This window comes from Astyanax mexicanus, chromosome 14 (genome assembly GCF_023375975.1).
Source record: "Astyanax mexicanus isolate ESR-SI-001 chromosome 14, AstMex3_surface, whole genome shotgun sequence".
Lineage (NCBI taxonomy): Eukaryota > Metazoa > Chordata > Actinopteri > Characiformes > Acestrorhamphidae > Astyanax > Astyanax mexicanus.
Genome location: NC_064421.1, coordinates 23,531,349 through 23,549,013, shown reverse-complemented (window position 1 = coordinate 23,549,013; position 17,665 = coordinate 23,531,349). Strand labels below are relative to the sequence as shown.

Genomic DNA, 17,665 nt, shown 5'->3' with positions numbered 1-17,665 from the left:
GATTCAGAAAATGAAGTGGTTTCTTATTTTTTTTAAGAGCTGTATATTAATATTCATATATGAGAGATTCACAATCATATTTGTAGTGACAATTGCATTGAAAGGCTTTGGAGGTATTTGTGTTTTTCCCTCAGCATCTCCCGTCAGTGATATCACTTAGAGAATGCTGGCTCTGTTGACTGCTGCTGGGTCAGCACTGACACAGAAGCATTAAGCAGTGAAGGGGAAGCCTATATTTTCTCCATAAGTGGAAGGCGTCTGTAGTAAGAGATGGGCGCCTGCTCTGATGGCTATTGATCTAATAGTAAGAGTGCACCCCTCTGAGAGCAGAGCCTTGCTCTGTAAACAGTGAAACCTTTCCACTGTGCTCTCTGTCTAGTAGAGCACAGTAATCTCATGTCTACATATTTTCATATAAGACGGTAAAATCTGTACTTGTTTCTGCTTTGGTAAATAACCATTAACACATATGTATGTGTGTATTTTTGCAGATGCGAGAAGAACCAAGACAAGGCAAAGGAAGTCTCAGGAAAACTCAAAGACAACCGAGACCTGCAGCACTTTCTGCAGAACACTCAGGATGTAGGTCAAAGTTTCTGTTTTTACAGAAATTATTGATTTTAAAATAATTTTTTACTGTTCTCAATATAAAATTATAACATTTTGCACCACTTCTAGCTTACTCTATGGATAAACGAGAAGATGCTGACTGCTCAGGACACCTCATACGATGAGGCACGCAACCTCCACAGCAAATGGCAGAAACACCAGGCCTTCATGGCTGAGCTGGCCTCCAACAAGGACTGGCTCAACAAAATCGATCAGGTACATGAATTAAGCTCAGTGTAAAATTCCTCCTGCACAGCAAAAAGGCTACAAATTCTTTATACTTATTTTGTGCTACTCAAAAATTGGGAATGTCACTTCAGAATTTGACCTTCAAACCTTGTGCCTTATGTACCTGTTTTTAGGAAGGTGAAGAGTTGATGGAGTCCAAGCCGGAATTTGAGCCCATTGTGATGGAACGTCTGGCTAAACTTCACGAACTGTGGGATAAGCTGGAACAGACCACACAAGAAAAGGCCCGACTTCTGTTTGATGCCAACCGCTCTGAGCTGTTTGACCAGAGCTTGGCTGATTTGAAGAAGTGGCTTGCTAACCTGCAGCTGCAGCTCCAGGGCGACGTGGATGAGGAGGTTAAAGATCTCACCAGTGCCAATATCTTGCTCAAGAAGCATCAGGTAGATATTTCATGTTTGTTTTTTTAAACATGTCAGTAATTTACCTTGCATTTACGTAGTTCAGAGCGGTGTATAATTGAGCAATAATAAACTCGAGGTTCGTGCTGTAACGAGTGTCATAGATCAGCACAGGAGTGCCAATATTATATGTTATAGCACGAACCTCATGTGTATTATTGTGATTATACCACAGTTCCATTATTGCTGTTTATTAAAATATTTTGAGTTAAAGAGGATGAGAAAATACGATCTGTTTGGTCATAAAAACTCAGAATAGTTAAAAATAGTTCCATTGATGCATCGTTTGTAGCTGCGCTGTTTGGCTTGAAAAAGCTGTAATACATGGAGAGCTTCAGTTACAGTGCATTATCGTCTGATTATGGCACTCATTGAACACCTCTCAGCCAATCACTATGCAGGATCGAAACTAACTGTGGTATAATTTTGAGCAAATGTTCCAAAACAGGGCATTCTGGTCTAGTAGAGGATGGACAGTCAAACATTTGAGAGTGATCCACTAGGGCTGCAACAGTTAGTCAACATGGAAGACAATGTTGGATATCAAATTTTGTTGACTCTGATTGACTCTGATGTTTTGATGTGTCTGTATTTTTTAACTGGAACAGAATACAAAATTCTGGAGGCACATGAGGAAGGAGTAGTGGGTTACTAATTGAACTACCAGTAGTTAACACTCATCTCACTCTGTGTGTCTCCAAAAGTGCCCAAACACGACAGATTACAACTCATTAGCACATCCCACATTTAACTACAATCTCAAACGAGAGTCTCAAGTTCATAAAAAAGTTCTGTTGATATTTACATGTTAAATGAATATTTGTAGGTGAATAAAGGTATGTCAAACTATCAGTTTGGAACTGGAGAGCCACAGTAAGAAAGCAGAAATGAAGGAAATGAGTAAAAGTGACTAATTGTTAACTAATAAAAAATAAAACAATCCACACATTGGTTGATTACTAAAATAGTCATTAGTTTCAGTCCAATCCAGGCACCATTCTGGATTTTGTAATCACTGGTAGATGCTATCGTAACTGAATAGTCACCCGCCATTCGTTTTTTTTATATAAATAACAAAATTGAGGAATTACAAATTCCCCTTTTCCTTTACTTTTGATTTTTCTAATTAATTTTTTCCCATTCCGATTTTTAGTTGTTTTTAAGCCTCAATTCTGTTTCTGTCCATGTGCTCCTCATCACTAAAATAATAGGGCCCTATAACTGTTTGTTTTACTTCTCCCTCTTGATTAGTCTATCATGTCTTTAATGTCACTGATATCTTGACGCTTGCACTTGTACTTGTGCAGATGACTGAGAATCAGGTGAGGGATCGAGCTCGGGAGCTGGAGGAGCTGCAGGAGGCCGTTCAGCAACATGGCCCCATCAGAGAAGATCAGCCTGAGCTGGAGGTGGAGCAGCAGGCCCTCCAGAGAGACTTCCAGCAGCTTCTCACACCCCTGGCTCAACGCAAAGGCAAACTGGAGGCAGCGAAATCTGTGTACCAGTTCTACAGAGACATCGCCGATGAAATTGTGAGTTACAGTTCAGCTCCATCATCTGGCATCGTCTGCTCATTCGAATGGGCTCTCACTTAACCTTATTTTTTTTTCTTCTTATTTTTCAGCTTTGGGTTGAAGAAAGACTACCTATGGCCATGTCACAAGAACATGGAAACAATCTTCAAACAGTCCAGCTTCTCCTGAAGAAAATGCAGGTGAACTACTTTATACAGTTTCAGGCTCACAGAAGTTTTAATTGTTTGATTATACAGCTCTGGAAAAAAATAAGAGACCACTTTAGTTTCTGAATCAGTTTCTCTGAATTTGCTATTTTACAGGTATATGTTTAAGTTAAATGAACATCTTTGTTTTATTCTATAAACTACAGAAAACATTTCTCACAAATTCCAAATAAAAATAGTCATTTAGAGCATTAATTTGCAGAAAATGAGAAATGCCTGAAATAACAAAAAATATGCAGAGCTTTCAGACCTCAAATAAAGCAAAGAAAAGAAGTTCATATTCATAAAGTTTTAATAGTTCAGAAATCAATATTTTGTAGAAAAACCCTGGTTTTTAATCACAGTTTTCATGTATCTTGGCATGTTCTCCTCCACCAGTCTTACACACTGCTTTTGGATAACTTTATGCCACTCCTGGTGCAAAAATTCAAGCAGTTCAGCTTGGTTTGATAGCTTGTGATCATCCATCTTCCTCTTGATTATATTCCAGAGGTTTTCAATTTGGTAAAATCAAGGAAACTTATCATTTTTATTGGGTTCCTTATTTTTATATATATAGACATAATCTACATTAACACTCCTTGTTCCTGCACAGACTCTTCAGAAGGAGATTGAAGGTCACCAGCCACGTGTTGATGAGGTACTGGAGCGCGGTCGGCGTATGATGGCAGCTGCAGCGGGAACTCCAGAGGCGGACCACATGTCTGAAGAAATGAAGAAGTTGGAGGAAGTGTGGGCACAGTTGCAGGACGAGATGGAAAAGCGAAGGGATCGGCTCAATGGATCAAATGAAGCTCAGCAATACTACAATGATGCAGATGAAGCTGAAGCTTGGATTGGTGAGCAGGAGCTCTACATGATTGCTGATGAGAAAGCAAAGGTAAGGAATGTTAAGGAAAGGGAAAGCGGTATGTGGATATCAAATAATAAACTATATTGCCAATAGTATTCGCTCACCCATCCAAATAATTGAACTCAGGTTCTAATCACTTCTATGTCCCCACTCTCTAACTATAAGTTTTACCATGAAATATAATTATTAAAATCCTTCAGAAAGGTAATTTTTGCATATTGCAATGAATATTTTTTTCATAATAAATCCATAATATTTAAGGTAAAATACACATTTAGTTGTGTTTAGTTGTCCTGTTACTGTAAAACGTTACCCCATCTGAACCATCTAAAACATTCTACAAGTTACATCTATAAAAGAAAGTTACATCAGCTGGTACTTTTGAAGATCATGGGAAGACCAAAATTAAGTTCCCTCATTTGTTTTTCGGTATATTTTATCCTATTTTAACTATGACTGAGGTGGTTAATCTCAACAATCATTCTTGTTACCTAAATTAATTCTTAGATCTTATTTGTTTATTTTTAAAATACAGTTTTGGGGAAATCACTAGAATCACTCAGTGTCCTCATGCTATTAGCATAGCTGCTATTTAGCTATTTTTCATTTTTGGCTAATTCTATGCTAAAAACTCATTCCTGTTACTCAAGACATAAAAAGTAACAGGAATGAGTGCCAGTAACAGGAGTGAGTTTCAGTAACAGGAATGAGATCCATTAACAGGAGTGATTTTTGTCATGAATATCAGTTATTTGAACATGCAGGCAACCATTTCTTTAAAATAAAGACTTTCTTGATGGAAAATCAAAGGAATCAATGGGCTTGCTTTTAAACATGTTTTTAAAATATCACATGAGTTTTGTAATCATCTTCAGCTTAAATCCTTAGTTTATAATAGTAAATAAATGTTATTAAATTCAGAGTTGAAAATATAAAAAAGTATGTTTAATTTGGAAGAGTTACAACAAGCAAATGGCACCCATTCAGTGAAATGACCCTTGTAGTGTTAGGATTGATCAATATTCATACTGTAAACAAGATAGAGTTTTTCATTTATCAGCGTGTATAATCTTGTGTAAACTTCCTTGTGCCATAGGATGAACAGAGTGCGATGGTCCTGCTAAAACGACACTTGATTCTGAAGCAAACAGTGGATGACTACGCAGACTCCGTTCAGAAGCTGGCTGACCGCGCTCAGAAGACGCTGGCTGAGGATCATCCTGATGGGTATTCTGGGCTGTTGTTTTTTTTTCACTGTGAAATTGTCTCCGATTTAACAAGCACAGTCTTAGCTTCTTGTTTTACATGATTTCATGTCTTTGTCCGCAGTGAGGCGATCATCAGAAGGCAGGGTCAGGTGGACAAGCAGTATGCAGGGCTTAAAGAACTGGCAGAGGATCGCAGAAAGAACCTCGACCACACCTATCATCACTACCTGCTGAGCCGGGAGGTGGAGGATCTGGAGCAGTGGATTGCTGAGCGTGATGTGGTGGCTTCATCACAGGAGATGGGCCAGGACCTTGACCATGTCACGGTACATGTCAACACTCACATAAACAGTGATCCAAGACCTGGACATACAATATATAGAGGATGAGGGAGTTTATTTGAAACTATTTGAACTGTTCAAGATTCTACAAGCTTCTACGTACCTCTACAGATGATTCCACAATAATTACAAAAGGAATTTAAATTTACAACTTAAAGGGACAAAAACTTTTATATAAAATTTAATTAAATTAAAATTAAGTGTTTAATCAGATTAAACGAAAATATGAAATTTCATAAACAAAACAACGGCATTTAAATGGCAAAAGCATTAGAAATCAAACAAACAGTTTAGGATTTATTTAAGAAGAAATAAAATAATTCAGAATAATAGGAGAAGTGGACAGGCCTAATCTGTCAAAAAAGAGATAAATAATTAGATTAATTAAAAAAAATAATAAATTCAAATAAACATAATAGGACTAAAAAAGTAGATAGCTAAAAATAACCAATAAAGAGTATAAAGAAAGTAAACAGTAGAAATAAAATAAATAAAATCAGAAAATAAATAAAATAAATAGCTTATTTTATTTTCTTTCTTTTTCCCTTCCCTGTCAGACTGCTGTATGTATATGAACTTTTTGTACTGTGCCATCTAATGTTATGTTTAGGATATAAATATATTTTCTTTTTTTTTGTTTTGTTTTGTTTTTTTTTTAATTGCAATGTCATTGTCGATGTTAATATTGTGGGAACGTTTGTAATGCAAAAATCCTATAAATAAAGGTAGAAGGCCAATAAAAGTAAACAATAAATAAAATAAATAAAAATGTAAAAGAAAAACTAAACTAAAACAGTTGTAGACTGTCTGAAGGTGGTTACAAATTAAAAGTATAAAATGATTTAGTGACTCCAGCGAGCTGAGCTTTAGCGTTTCCTGTAGTGATTTCCAGCTTGCTGGTGCTCTGTAGCTAAAAGCTAATTTTTCCAGTACAGTAAAAACTTTTGTAACCTGACAGCTGATCCAGTCAGTAAAGCAGGTATGATCATTACTGTTGTTTATAGAAATCCTGGATAAGACATAAGACTAAAATAATCACATGTAAATGCCATAACATATCAAATTAATCCTTTATCTGACTTGATGTCCAAAATTGCAAACAGCATTGCATATTATTACTCATTTTACTTACTCATATTTGTTTCATGTGACTATTTAAATGTGCTTCAGATGCTGCGGGATAAGTTCAGAGATTTTGCGAGGGATACGGGGACTGTGGGACAGGAGCGGGTGGATGCTGTGAATCAGATCATTGATGAGCTGATAGAAGGCGGCCACAGTGAATCAGTTACTCTGGCTGAATGGAAGGATGGAGTCAACGAAAGCTGGGCTGATCTCCTGGAACTCATCGACACCCGTAACCAGCTCCTCACATCTTCTTACGACCTTCTCAAGTGAGTTATGGGAACACTTTCATAATTGCATATGAATGCATAGCAGAAAATACAGCGAAAAATTAAAGGATAAACTGTAACTTGTCGACTTGTTAAGGTACTTTGATGATGGGAAGGAGTTGGTGGTACAGATCGAAGACAAACAGAAGGAGCTTCCAGAAGATCTGGGAGAGGATTTCAGCAAGGCAGAGTCCTTCCACCGCATGCACGCTGCCTTTGAGAGAGACATCAGCACCCTGGGCAAGCAGGTACAGTACATGATTATATTAACTGTAAAAATACAAATAATATAATATAAAATATAAGGAAATGGGGTTGTTGTGTGTATAATAGCAAAGTATCAGATTTTGAATATAAACATAGTTTTGCATTCTTACATTGACTTTGTGTTATTGTTTTATAGTGTTTGACACATTTTACGCATTAGGTACTTGATGTTCTTCATTTGTAAATCTTAAATGTCTAAAAAAAACATAAATAGCCGACATATTAGGGGTATAGGTTTTTGAGTTTTTTGAGTAGTGACCTTTAACATATTTAAATGTTTCCCTACACTTTAAAACATGAATTAAACTTTTAACTTAAATTTTAAGGGGACTTCCTTCTGTACAGTCTTTAGATCTTCCAATTTAGAGACAAGGAAATTAAGCTTTTATTGATGTATTTTAAAAAACAGAAGGAGATTTTTAAAAAGTACACGTTTTGGAGTGGATACTTAAGGCCATGTGTTAAGGTCAAATTTTTTTGTGGAGATAATTTTGTTTCAAATGTTTTACACAAACATATAAAAAGCAGAAGCAAAACAAAGATAGCAGCAAAATCTAAAAAAAATGCACAAAACAAAGAAATTTAAGCAAAGACTGGCTAAAATAAAATAACTGCGAATAATAAAAAACACAAATATTTTAAAACATATATTTTTCTGATATAAATTTGCATCATACACTTTTTCCTTTTGATTCTTAAAACGTTAATTGGAAATTTTATTTTTGTTAAAAACGTTTGACACAAATGTAACTTAGATTTTACTGTGTATGTTTTTTTTATTACATTCAACATACAAAATACTTGCCCCCTCTCAGAAAAATCCTGGATCCTGTACTGACAAAAAACTGCTGTCCTTTAAAAAAACTTGTATATCCATTTTCACAATTTTCTGTATTTTTTTGTCTTTCTAACAAAATGTAAACCTGCCAGTTCTTTAATTTTTTAATTGCATTCTCCAAAATGATATCACCTTAATGAATGTGTTTCTGTAACTTAAGTTAAACAGCTTCTTTTAGAAGATATGACGTCTCCTTCTGCTCTTTCTGTCTCCTCAGGTAAAACTGTTCCAGGAGACAGCAGCTCGTCTGTTTGCTCAGTACGCTGGGGACCAGGCTGTTGCCATCCAGACCACAGAGAAGGAGGTGGTAGATGCCTGGAAGGGTCTCCTTGCTGCCTGTGCTGGAAGACGGCAACAGCTGGAGGAGACGGCCAGCAAGTTCCGATTCTACACCATGGTTAGGGACCTTTTGGCCTGGATGGAGAGTATTATCCAGCAGATAGAAACCCAGGAGAAGCCCAGGTGAGGAATAGACTGGATTTGCAGGAGTAATAAAGAATGAGGTCTTTAGAATTTCTTGTGAGGTCTGAGTGGTCCAGTGGATTATGGTGCTGTCAGTGTGGTTTGAGGATGGCTGGTTAGAATCCTGGATCATGCAGCTTGCCATCAGCAGCGGGAGTCTGAGAGAGTGCAACTGGCTCTGCTCTCGAGGGGTAGGGGGTTCGGATGGGTGGTTGATTTCCTCCCCTACTCCTCATTACTCAGGTGGATGAGTGAGTAATTCTGGCTAACACAGACGTCTGTTGGTTGTGGTAGCAGAGCTGGGGATGCGACACTTTCCTCAGACTGCGTTGGCAGCCTAGTAATGCTGCTGCAGCTGCAGTTTAAAAAAGGCACGGGCTGGCTTCATATGTTTCCGAGGAATCATGTGCTAATCTTCATACTCCTAATGTTTGGGGCATTTCTAGTGTTAGGGGGAGTTAATATGAATGGGAATTGGGAAAATATCCCTCTTAATTGGGTAGAAAATGGTTAAAATTAGAAATATAATTTATTTTTTTTCTAATGAAGCATATCCTGTGTGCAACTCTAGGGATGTGTCATCAGTAGAGCTACTGATGAAGTATCACCAAGGGATCCGTGCAGAGATTGAGACACGTGAGACCAAATTCAATGCTTGTGTGGAGCTGGGAAGAACTCTGTTGGTACGGAAGCACAAAGACTCAGAGGAGGTAAGATAAGAAAACAAAGAGCTGCACTTCTGCCTTTCTGAGGCCTGTCTGAATTGAGGCCTGTATTATTCACATTTTCTTTTTCCCATCTTGAACAGATCAAAGAGAAGCTCAGGCAGCTGATAGAGAAGAGGAAAGAAATGATGCTGAAGTGGGATGACCGATGGGATTGGCTTAGACTGTGTATGTTTACTGAGTAATAACTGCATTATCTTAAAATGACCTAAAGCATACCAATCTAGAGAAGCACACACTAGTTCCACTAGTCACAGTTATATTTCTATATGTCTCCCTCTAGTGTTGGAGGTGTGCCAGTTTGCTCGGGACGCATCTGTGGCAGAGGCCTGGCTGATAGCTCAGGAACCTTATGTGGCCAGTAAAGACATAGGTCAGACTGTGGATGAGGTGGAAAAGCTCCTCAAAAGACACGAGGCCTTCGAGAAGTCCACCGCCACCTGGGAGGAGCGATTCTCTGCACTGGAGCGCCTTACAACAGTAAGCACATTAGGACTGTTTAGGGCTGTCGTGGTTAAAGGATTTCCCCTGATGTAATTTAGGATGGCTCAATGACAAAATAAGCCATATTAGTTCAAAAGTGCAAAAAAAAATAAATAAATTGAGGTGTATATACTTATGTTAATTTTCCCTATGAGAAGATTTCTTAAAATAAGCAGAATTTCAGAAGCTTAGAATCTCAAAATCCTTGAAATAAGACTTAAATCAAGTAAGTTGTTTTACATTTAGACACATTAACCAGAATTATCTGACTGGTGACTGTTTGTTCTTATTTCAATTCAAATTAGCTAAAATAAGGTGAAGATTCTGAGTGAGACTGATTCAGGTCATTGTTCCTAAAATAACATTAAAAAATATTTATCAGCGAAAGAAATAAGATGTATTGCATTAAAATGGGATCATTTTACTTGTTAATCCACATTTTTGTCTTGAATGTTATGCTATTATTATTAATGTTATAGCTTTTATTTTAAATAACAAAGATTATTTTTTTTATTGTTTAATTTGTTTTAATTCATTTCGGAAATGAATTCCATTGGTAATTATCATGTGGTAAATATGGTAATTCTGCAGATGATTATCATTAGTTTGATTTTACATGTTCATTTGATATGTTTTATGTTTTTACCCTAGCTTGAGCTGCTTGAGATCAGACAGCAGCAGCAACAAATTCAGCAGTTTATTCAGGAACAGGAAAAGGACAGCAGGTAAAAAATCACTATAAACACCCTCACTGTTCACTGTGTACATGTGTTTCACTTCACTGACTGCTTAATTCTGTCCCACAGGAAGGAAGACACAGGCTTTGCAGAGGAGTCCTCACAACTTTACACAGTAGAGGAGCAGACTGTGGTTAGTACAGCGTTATGTAGAAATGGGGTAGAAATATTTTGTTTCCCATTTTACCCTACTCCACACTTTAAACAAACAGTTAGTTATAAAATAATATACATAGAATTTAAAAATACATAAACTTTTATCTTCAACATTTTATCTCCAAAACTGCAGAAGGAAAAATATTAACTTTGGATTGGATGTTAATGTAACTTTTCTGTTGGCCCATTTTAAGACAAAAGGAAAATGTTATATTTTTTGACAGATATTCAAAACAGTACAGCTTTGCTGATAGAATGAAATTACTTATATAATGACATATATTTAGATTGTTCATTTGTAAAGTAAAAATTCAAATTATTATTAATAATATGCTACACAGAACAATTGTATGCAGTTGTTTTATTCTCAGCTAAGAATTTATATGACAGTTAAATTAGAAAAAAATAATTTAGAGCATTTATTTGCAGAAAATCAGAAATGGCTGAAATAACATTAAAAATAAAGCGCTTTCAGAGCTCAGAAATCTGTTCAGAAATCAATATTTGGTGGAATAACCCTGTTTTTTAATCACAGTTTTCATGCATCCTGGCATGTTCTCCTCCACTAGTCTCACACACTGCTTTTGGATAATTTTATGCCACTCCTGGTGCAAAAATTCAAGCAGTTCAGCTTGGTTTGATGGATTGCGATCATCCATCTTCCTCTTGATTATATTCCAGAGGTTTTCAATTTGGTAAAAATAAAGAAACTCATCATTTTTAAGTGGTCTCTTTATTTTTTTTCCAGAGCTGTATGTACTTTTATTCGGTCACCTCTAAAATGACCATTTCTGAAAAACAATACAATTTTCTAATAGCAGTGGCAGTGTATTTTTCCCAAGCATTCACTTTACTGTTTCTAACTGTTCCTTTTTAATCTGTTTTAATTTGTTTGTTTGTTAGTCTGGCATGGCAGCAGTAGAGCCCAGCTCAGGTCATGGGGATGGCACTGCAGGGGATTCGACGGTGCCCATCATTTCTGAAATTCAGGACAGCGGCTCTATGGATCTAGACGCTTCCACGTCAGTCCAGGTCACCAAAGAGGCAGAGCGGGCTGCCACTCTGCCTGTGGAGCCTCCACGACCTCAGACGACCCTGCTGGAGGGAACTCTAGCCCGGAAACATGAGATGGAGGGACCTAACAAAAAGGCGTCTAACAGGTGAAGAATACCCACCTTATTTAGTGTTTGTGTAATCCTGTTGGTGTTTTGTATGCTACATTTTATATACAAATACCGTTTCTTACAATCATACAATTCCAATTGTTAACAATTATGACTTGGTGAGTTTCTCTAAAATCACACATCTTACAAGTCAATGCTGAATTGGTTACCTGTTCTCATCCTGTCTCAGGTCCTGGAACAACATCTACTGTGTGTTAAAACCTGGGCAGCTCTCGGCCTACAAGGATGCCAAGAGCTTCGGACATGGCGTCACTTATCATGGTGAAGATCCACTGTCACTAAGCAACGCATCATGTGAGGTGTTGACCAGTTACAAGAAAAAGAAACAGGTCTTTAAACTCCGGTAAGGATCTTTATGTACACACTACTACTGATATTAAACTCAGTTTAGTTAAATAAACTTAAGATGAATAAGGACCTGTAAAGTTAATCAAATATGAGATTTTGGTTTGATTGGTTTGATTTGAAACCGAAACTAATGTCATTTATTCAGTGTGGAAAACCCAGCTTTTACATAAACTGCTGCTGGAGTACCTTCACAGCCTAAACGTGCTCATAGCTCAGTGCTCTTAGGATAGGAACACGCCAAAGTCATAGCACATCTTAAAGAGAATGACTACTGGCACACTGATTGGTTTATTTCATGTTACGCCCAAAACACACCCATGAATAATTAAGAGAATTAGTACATGCCTTTTGTACGTTTGGAGCTGCGCAAGGTGTATTTTTTACGCTCTCATGATACCAAAGACACAGGACCTGCCCCTAAATCAATCTGCGCAAAGTGCAAATGCCCAGTGCTTTATAGATCACTAAAATAGGGCCCTTAATGTTTCCATAACATTTGTATTCATCTAAAGTGTTGGGCATGTTACTTTGAAAAAATAATTAGTTATAGTTGCTAGTTACTTCTCCAAAAAAGAGTTACTAACTGAGTTATTAACTGAGTTACTCCACTATAAAAGTAACTAGTTACCAGTAAAAGTAACTATTGCGTTACTTTTGTGTTACTCGCCCTCGTAACCCCCACCCCTCCACCCCCCACCTTCTCAGAGTGTGTTGTATAAGCCAGATGAATAGAGTGCACGACAGCAAAGACAACAATCACTGCTTAGGTGGTTATCTCATCCTCCCCTCCCTTGTGACTCACACACACAACACACACACACACTTGAGCGGCTAAAGTAACGTGCAGTAACAGGGTGTCAGAAATGGTAACAGCGTTATAGTTACAGTCAGAGTTATTAGTTAGATTACTCGTTACTGAAAAAAGTAACAGCCTTGGTAACGCCATTTATTTCAACGCCGTTATTCCCATCACTGTTCTTCTAGCTTGGAATGTTATATGAGAAATGTTCTAAAAACGCTGTGATGCCAATCATTATTATGCTACATGTTTTTAGAATATTCCTGGAACATTATTCCTGTAACGTTACAGGCTTACCTTTTCAAAATGTTGCTAAACATCCTCACAATGTTCTCTGTTAGCTGGGATATTGTCAAACATAAACTGAGCCTCTGCTTTTTTGTTTGTGTTTCTCAGGCTTGGTGATGGCAGTGAGTACCTGTTCCAGTGTAAAGATGAGGTCAGTTTTTTTTTTTTTTTTTTGTTGTCAGAGCATGAAATTACCATTCCCCTTTTAGCTGCGAAAAAGCAACCCACATTTACACATTTCCATGTTTGTCCTTTCTACAGGATGAGCTACAGACATGGACTCAGGCCATAGAGAAGGCAGCACAGCCTGATGTAGAGGATCCAGTAGCAGGACCCTCAGGGCCTCGAGCCCGGAGCCTACCACCGCAATCCTCCTCCACCCTCCCAGAAGCCCCCTCAACCAAGAAGGACAAGGAGAAGAGGTTCAGTTTATTCACCAAGAAGAAGTGAGGGCAGCTCAGAAGTCCAGGACCTCACAGTGGACACTCACACACACACACTCACTCATGGGACACAGTGGGCAGATGGGGAAATGAAGAAATTTATATTACCGTACTCCCTTTTTTTCTACATTATATTAATTTGTATGATTGAGAATGACACGCTTGCTTGTATGTACGCCACTGGACTGTTGCAAAGGTCCACCTGTGTTCTTAATTTTTTACTTTATTTAACCCCTAAAATAGAGCATATTCACAGTGTATCCAAATAAAACCACCAGAAGGCTGTTATCACACTCAACCAAAGATTGTACATTTTTATTCTCATTACCTCTTTGATTTATGACATGATCCTCCTGGCATGCATGCTTTTTGAATATTATGTAGCGTATTTTAATCACAGTGAGAAGAAGCATTTTGTCAATTTGCCTTACTCTTCCAAATAATGGTTGCAAAATGTGATACTGTGCTCTTCGTGTTGGAACTTAGAAGTGAACATTAGCGAGGTTTGTTGTAAATGCTGTGTAACCATGCAGGGGTTTAGTTGTGAGGTGTGGTTTATACACTGTACCCTAGTGAATAGACTTAGCACAAATTGCAGTTAGCACAGTGGACAGTGTGCATTTTTGTTTTGCTAAGTATAGTCATGATTGTCCATCAGGAAAGTAATAATAGAATTTGGAGCGAATTTGTGTAATGGATTGGCATTAGGGGTGCACTGATATGGGAATTATTGTATTTGATATACCCTGACATGAAAAATGTCCTGAGACATGAATTAACTTGGTCCAATCCCTTTCCCCACTTACCCCTTCTTTTCGAGTGTAACCCTTCCCTTTGTAACTCTGTTAAAATCTTTCAAGCACTCCTGATAGCAGTGGAGCGCTAAAGTTAAGTAACCTAGCTGCTGCTGGTTAACTAGTTAACTTTAGGGCATTTTATGTCTTCATAAAGTGGGGAGACAATTATTTTTGTCCATTTCTTAATTCCTCTTTGATGGGGAGCTGAAATTAGCTTTCATTAGCTTTTATTTTATTTTATTTTTCCATTCAGCCTTAAATGCTGCAGCCCCTGCCATCTGTTGCACTATTAAAGGTGGAATGGGAAAGTTAGCTAGCTAGCAAGCTAGCTACTGAGACAAACTACAAGCAATCTTTTTTATGCTTGTTATGAAGAATTCACTGAAACTACACATTAAACTCTGGTAATATAGTGCTAATCCTCACTTTAACCAAGGAAAATACTTGCTTACAGTAATTCTCATCTGAAAAATCTCTATATGAAGGGCTTACAAGCCCTATCCCTTCCCCTAACCTACCCCTCCAGCCTAACAAGAATCGGGACACCCTAACCATGCACGTACAAAACAGAGGGGTAGGGGTAAGTGGTAGGGTCAAGGGGTGAAATGGGATTGGGCCACTGTGTTGTGTTTCTTGATTTTTTTGTGCTGTGATATCTAAACGCTGTAATGACCTGTAGAATTGTTTCCACAGACAATTCTAGCCAGATGCAGCCAGTAACGATCATTACCACCCACTGTGCAGTCCACTCTGGATGAAAATGCCTTCTATGATGTATTTTCTGTATGCACATGACTTAAATCTGTCCCATTTAATATATTTTAAAATGATATATTTCAATACCAATGTGGTTCTGGTAATACTGTGCATCCCTAAGTCATATTTAGTAATGAAAGAGACAAAATGTCAAAAAAGTGTACTCAACAATTCGCAAAAGCCTCTAGTATGCCTCAACATATGTTTTTTTTCTAATGCATGAATGGATGTGTTGATTTAATATGGTGCTATGTGATTATTGCATAACTATGTTTTACCTCCTTGAACCTCTCAGGCTCTTTGGTCTGTTTGGCCAGCATTCTGCAGAAATTTTGAGTTGTTTGTTAGTTAGTTAGCTAACTAGCATAGCATAAAATACATTTTTGCTAGCATAATAGCTAGCATAAAACACCTCCTTTTTTGTTTTCATTTCTTTTGCAAATATAGCCATATTATAATATGTACAGCCAATTATAATGTCCAATCAGGGAACACACTGGTAGCCGCTGAAACATACTAAGAATGTTTAAGGAAAGAATGTGTGTTGAGTGAGTATGAATGTAACATGAGAGTTGGTGTTGTCATGGCAGAGGAAAGAAAAACTTAACATATCTTTATTTAAACCCTGAACAAAAGAACATCATTTTTAGGGATGAACTGTTCTCAATCATGTATTTGATTAATGTACATTAATCTTGTACATGACACACACACACATAAATATTTACAAATAGTGTAAAAAAAAATTGTGAGAAAGATATAAAATGCTGGGCTCCGGACTAGCATGGTCCCACCGTTCCGGGGATGGTAAAAATGGCACATGATACAGGATTAAGTTCTTTCAGTACTCTTTCAGGATTGTGAATCTGTGTGCAGTGAACCCGGTTTTAAGCAGTTTTTGATTGATTGTTCGTTAAAATATGACTGGGAGCCATCCTAATGATTAGGGCAAAGTTACGCCTTTCAACTCAAAGCCAATCTGCTTGCTGGTAATGCTGCAAGGAGAGAGGGGGAGAGGCATATAGACAAGAAAGTCCAAACAATTGATGATATTATGGATTTAGAAAAATACACAAATAAATACAACAATAATGGTATATTGGGTAATTGTGATGGTTGCCAGAAAACTTCGGGACGGCCGATAAAGAAGTTAGTCTGGAGCCCTGTATTATATAATATTACCTGTCATTAATACATATTGTGAGCTGAACTGGCAACTGGCTGGAACATGTTTTCTTACATGTTTCAGAAAGTGCCCTTAGTTTACTTTATTTTACTGCATACCTGCTAGACACTCCCTCACTACCATGTCCATGTCTGTCTAAAGTAAATTTTGACACACTATTTAATTTTTTGTTGTCTTTCTAGAAAAGGGAACAGTTTTTCTATGATATTACAACATGTTGTGTGTTCCATGTCTGCAGCACTCACTTGAGATCTGACCCTCCTTTTCTTGGACCTCCTCTCTTCTGTCATATTTGCAAACTCACTGCAGAACCCATGTATAGTAAGCTGAAGCCAATAATTAAGAGAGGAAACATGCAAAATCAATAAACTCTTTGTTTGCAGTCGAGCCCGTCATTTATTACACACCACACAAATATTAATCGATGATTAATTCTGCCATGGCCTCCTCCTGTGGGTATGGCTCTTGTTTCTATCTTCTTAAAGGAGAAATATGGTGTAAAATGGACTGTGGTTGTAGTGAATTATAATAATGAGTACAAACTTTTGTCAAAGAGCTCACCTTGTACACCCACAGCATTACCAAACACAGCGCTTTTAGCCAATGCTCCCAACAGACTTACAATGCTAGTGATAGGGGCATAGTGTTGCCCATATAAATATATAAAACAATATAAAGTAATTTTATCTATTGCTAAAAATATTTCTCTAATATTTATGCATTTTCTCAGAATGCCCCTATCACTAGCATGGTAAGCCTGTTGGGAGCATTGGCTAAAGGTAGGGCTGTATTTCGGAATGCTGCACGGGAAGAGAATTGGGTAAATATTAATAAATCAATAAACCAGGGGACAATACTCATTCCTGTTAATGGAACTCATTCCTGTTACTGACACTCATTCCTGTTATGCTTTATGTTATGAGCAACAGGAATAAAAGGAACAGGAGTGACTTTTTAGCATATAATCAGCCAAAAACAGTGTCCTATGCTTATACGCTTGAGCATATTCTAGTGATTTTCCCAAAATTTGTATTTTAAAAATAAATAATATCTAAGAATTATTTAGGTAACAGGAATGAGTGTTGAGATTGTAATTACAATAAGATCAAATATACAAAAAAACAAATGAGGGAACTTAATTTTGGTCTTACCATGATCTTCAGAAGAACCAACTGATGTAACTTCCTTTTGTAGATGTGGCTTGTAGAATGTTGCAGATTTTTTACAGTAACAGAAATAAGTGAACTAAAATGTGTATTTTAACTAACATTTTATGGATTTATTATAAGAAAAATATTTTTAAAGCATAGATAGGATTTGGAGTCACAACAATGCAAAATAATTTAAATAATAATATTTGAATGGTATAGAGAGTGGGGACAGGTAACAAATGCTATTTT

At 37.2% G+C, this 17,665-nt stretch overlaps 1 protein-coding gene across 2 annotated transcripts in view; it reads left to right on the top strand.

The window, feature by feature from the left end:
- sptb (spectrin, beta, erythrocytic) overlaps window positions 1–16,647 on the top strand; it is a 53,822-nt gene extending 37,175 nt beyond the window's left edge. For both annotated transcript variants that reach the window (XM_022672919.2, XM_022672920.2), the window contains 20 exons: window positions 492–582; window positions 679–825; window positions 972–1,241; window positions 2,567–2,791; window positions 2,884–2,973; window positions 3,596–3,880; window positions 4,950–5,080; window positions 5,183–5,387; window positions 6,573–6,796; window positions 6,894–7,044; window positions 8,119–8,363; window positions 8,935–9,073; window positions 9,172–9,256; window positions 9,372–9,568; window positions 10,223–10,296; window positions 10,378–10,441; window positions 11,368–11,624; window positions 11,818–11,991; window positions 13,192–13,234; window positions 13,345–16,647. In XM_022672919.2, the coding sequence (XP_022528640.2) occupies window positions 492–582; window positions 679–825; window positions 972–1,241; window positions 2,567–2,791; window positions 2,884–2,973; window positions 3,596–3,880; window positions 4,950–5,080; window positions 5,183–5,387; window positions 6,573–6,796; window positions 6,894–7,044; window positions 8,119–8,363; window positions 8,935–9,073; window positions 9,172–9,256; window positions 9,372–9,568; window positions 10,223–10,296; window positions 10,378–10,441; window positions 11,368–11,624; window positions 11,818–11,991; window positions 13,192–13,234; window positions 13,345–13,533 (3,286 nt within the window). In that variant the 3' untranslated portion in view covers window positions 13,534–16,647. The remainder of the gene's footprint in view (window positions 1–491; window positions 583–678; window positions 826–971; window positions 1,242–2,566; window positions 2,792–2,883; window positions 2,974–3,595; window positions 3,881–4,949; window positions 5,081–5,182; window positions 5,388–6,572; window positions 6,797–6,893; window positions 7,045–8,118; window positions 8,364–8,934; window positions 9,074–9,171; window positions 9,257–9,371; window positions 9,569–10,222; window positions 10,297–10,377; window positions 10,442–11,367; window positions 11,625–11,817; window positions 11,992–13,191; window positions 13,235–13,344) is intronic.
- Window positions 16,648–17,665: the final 1,018 nt, after the last annotated feature.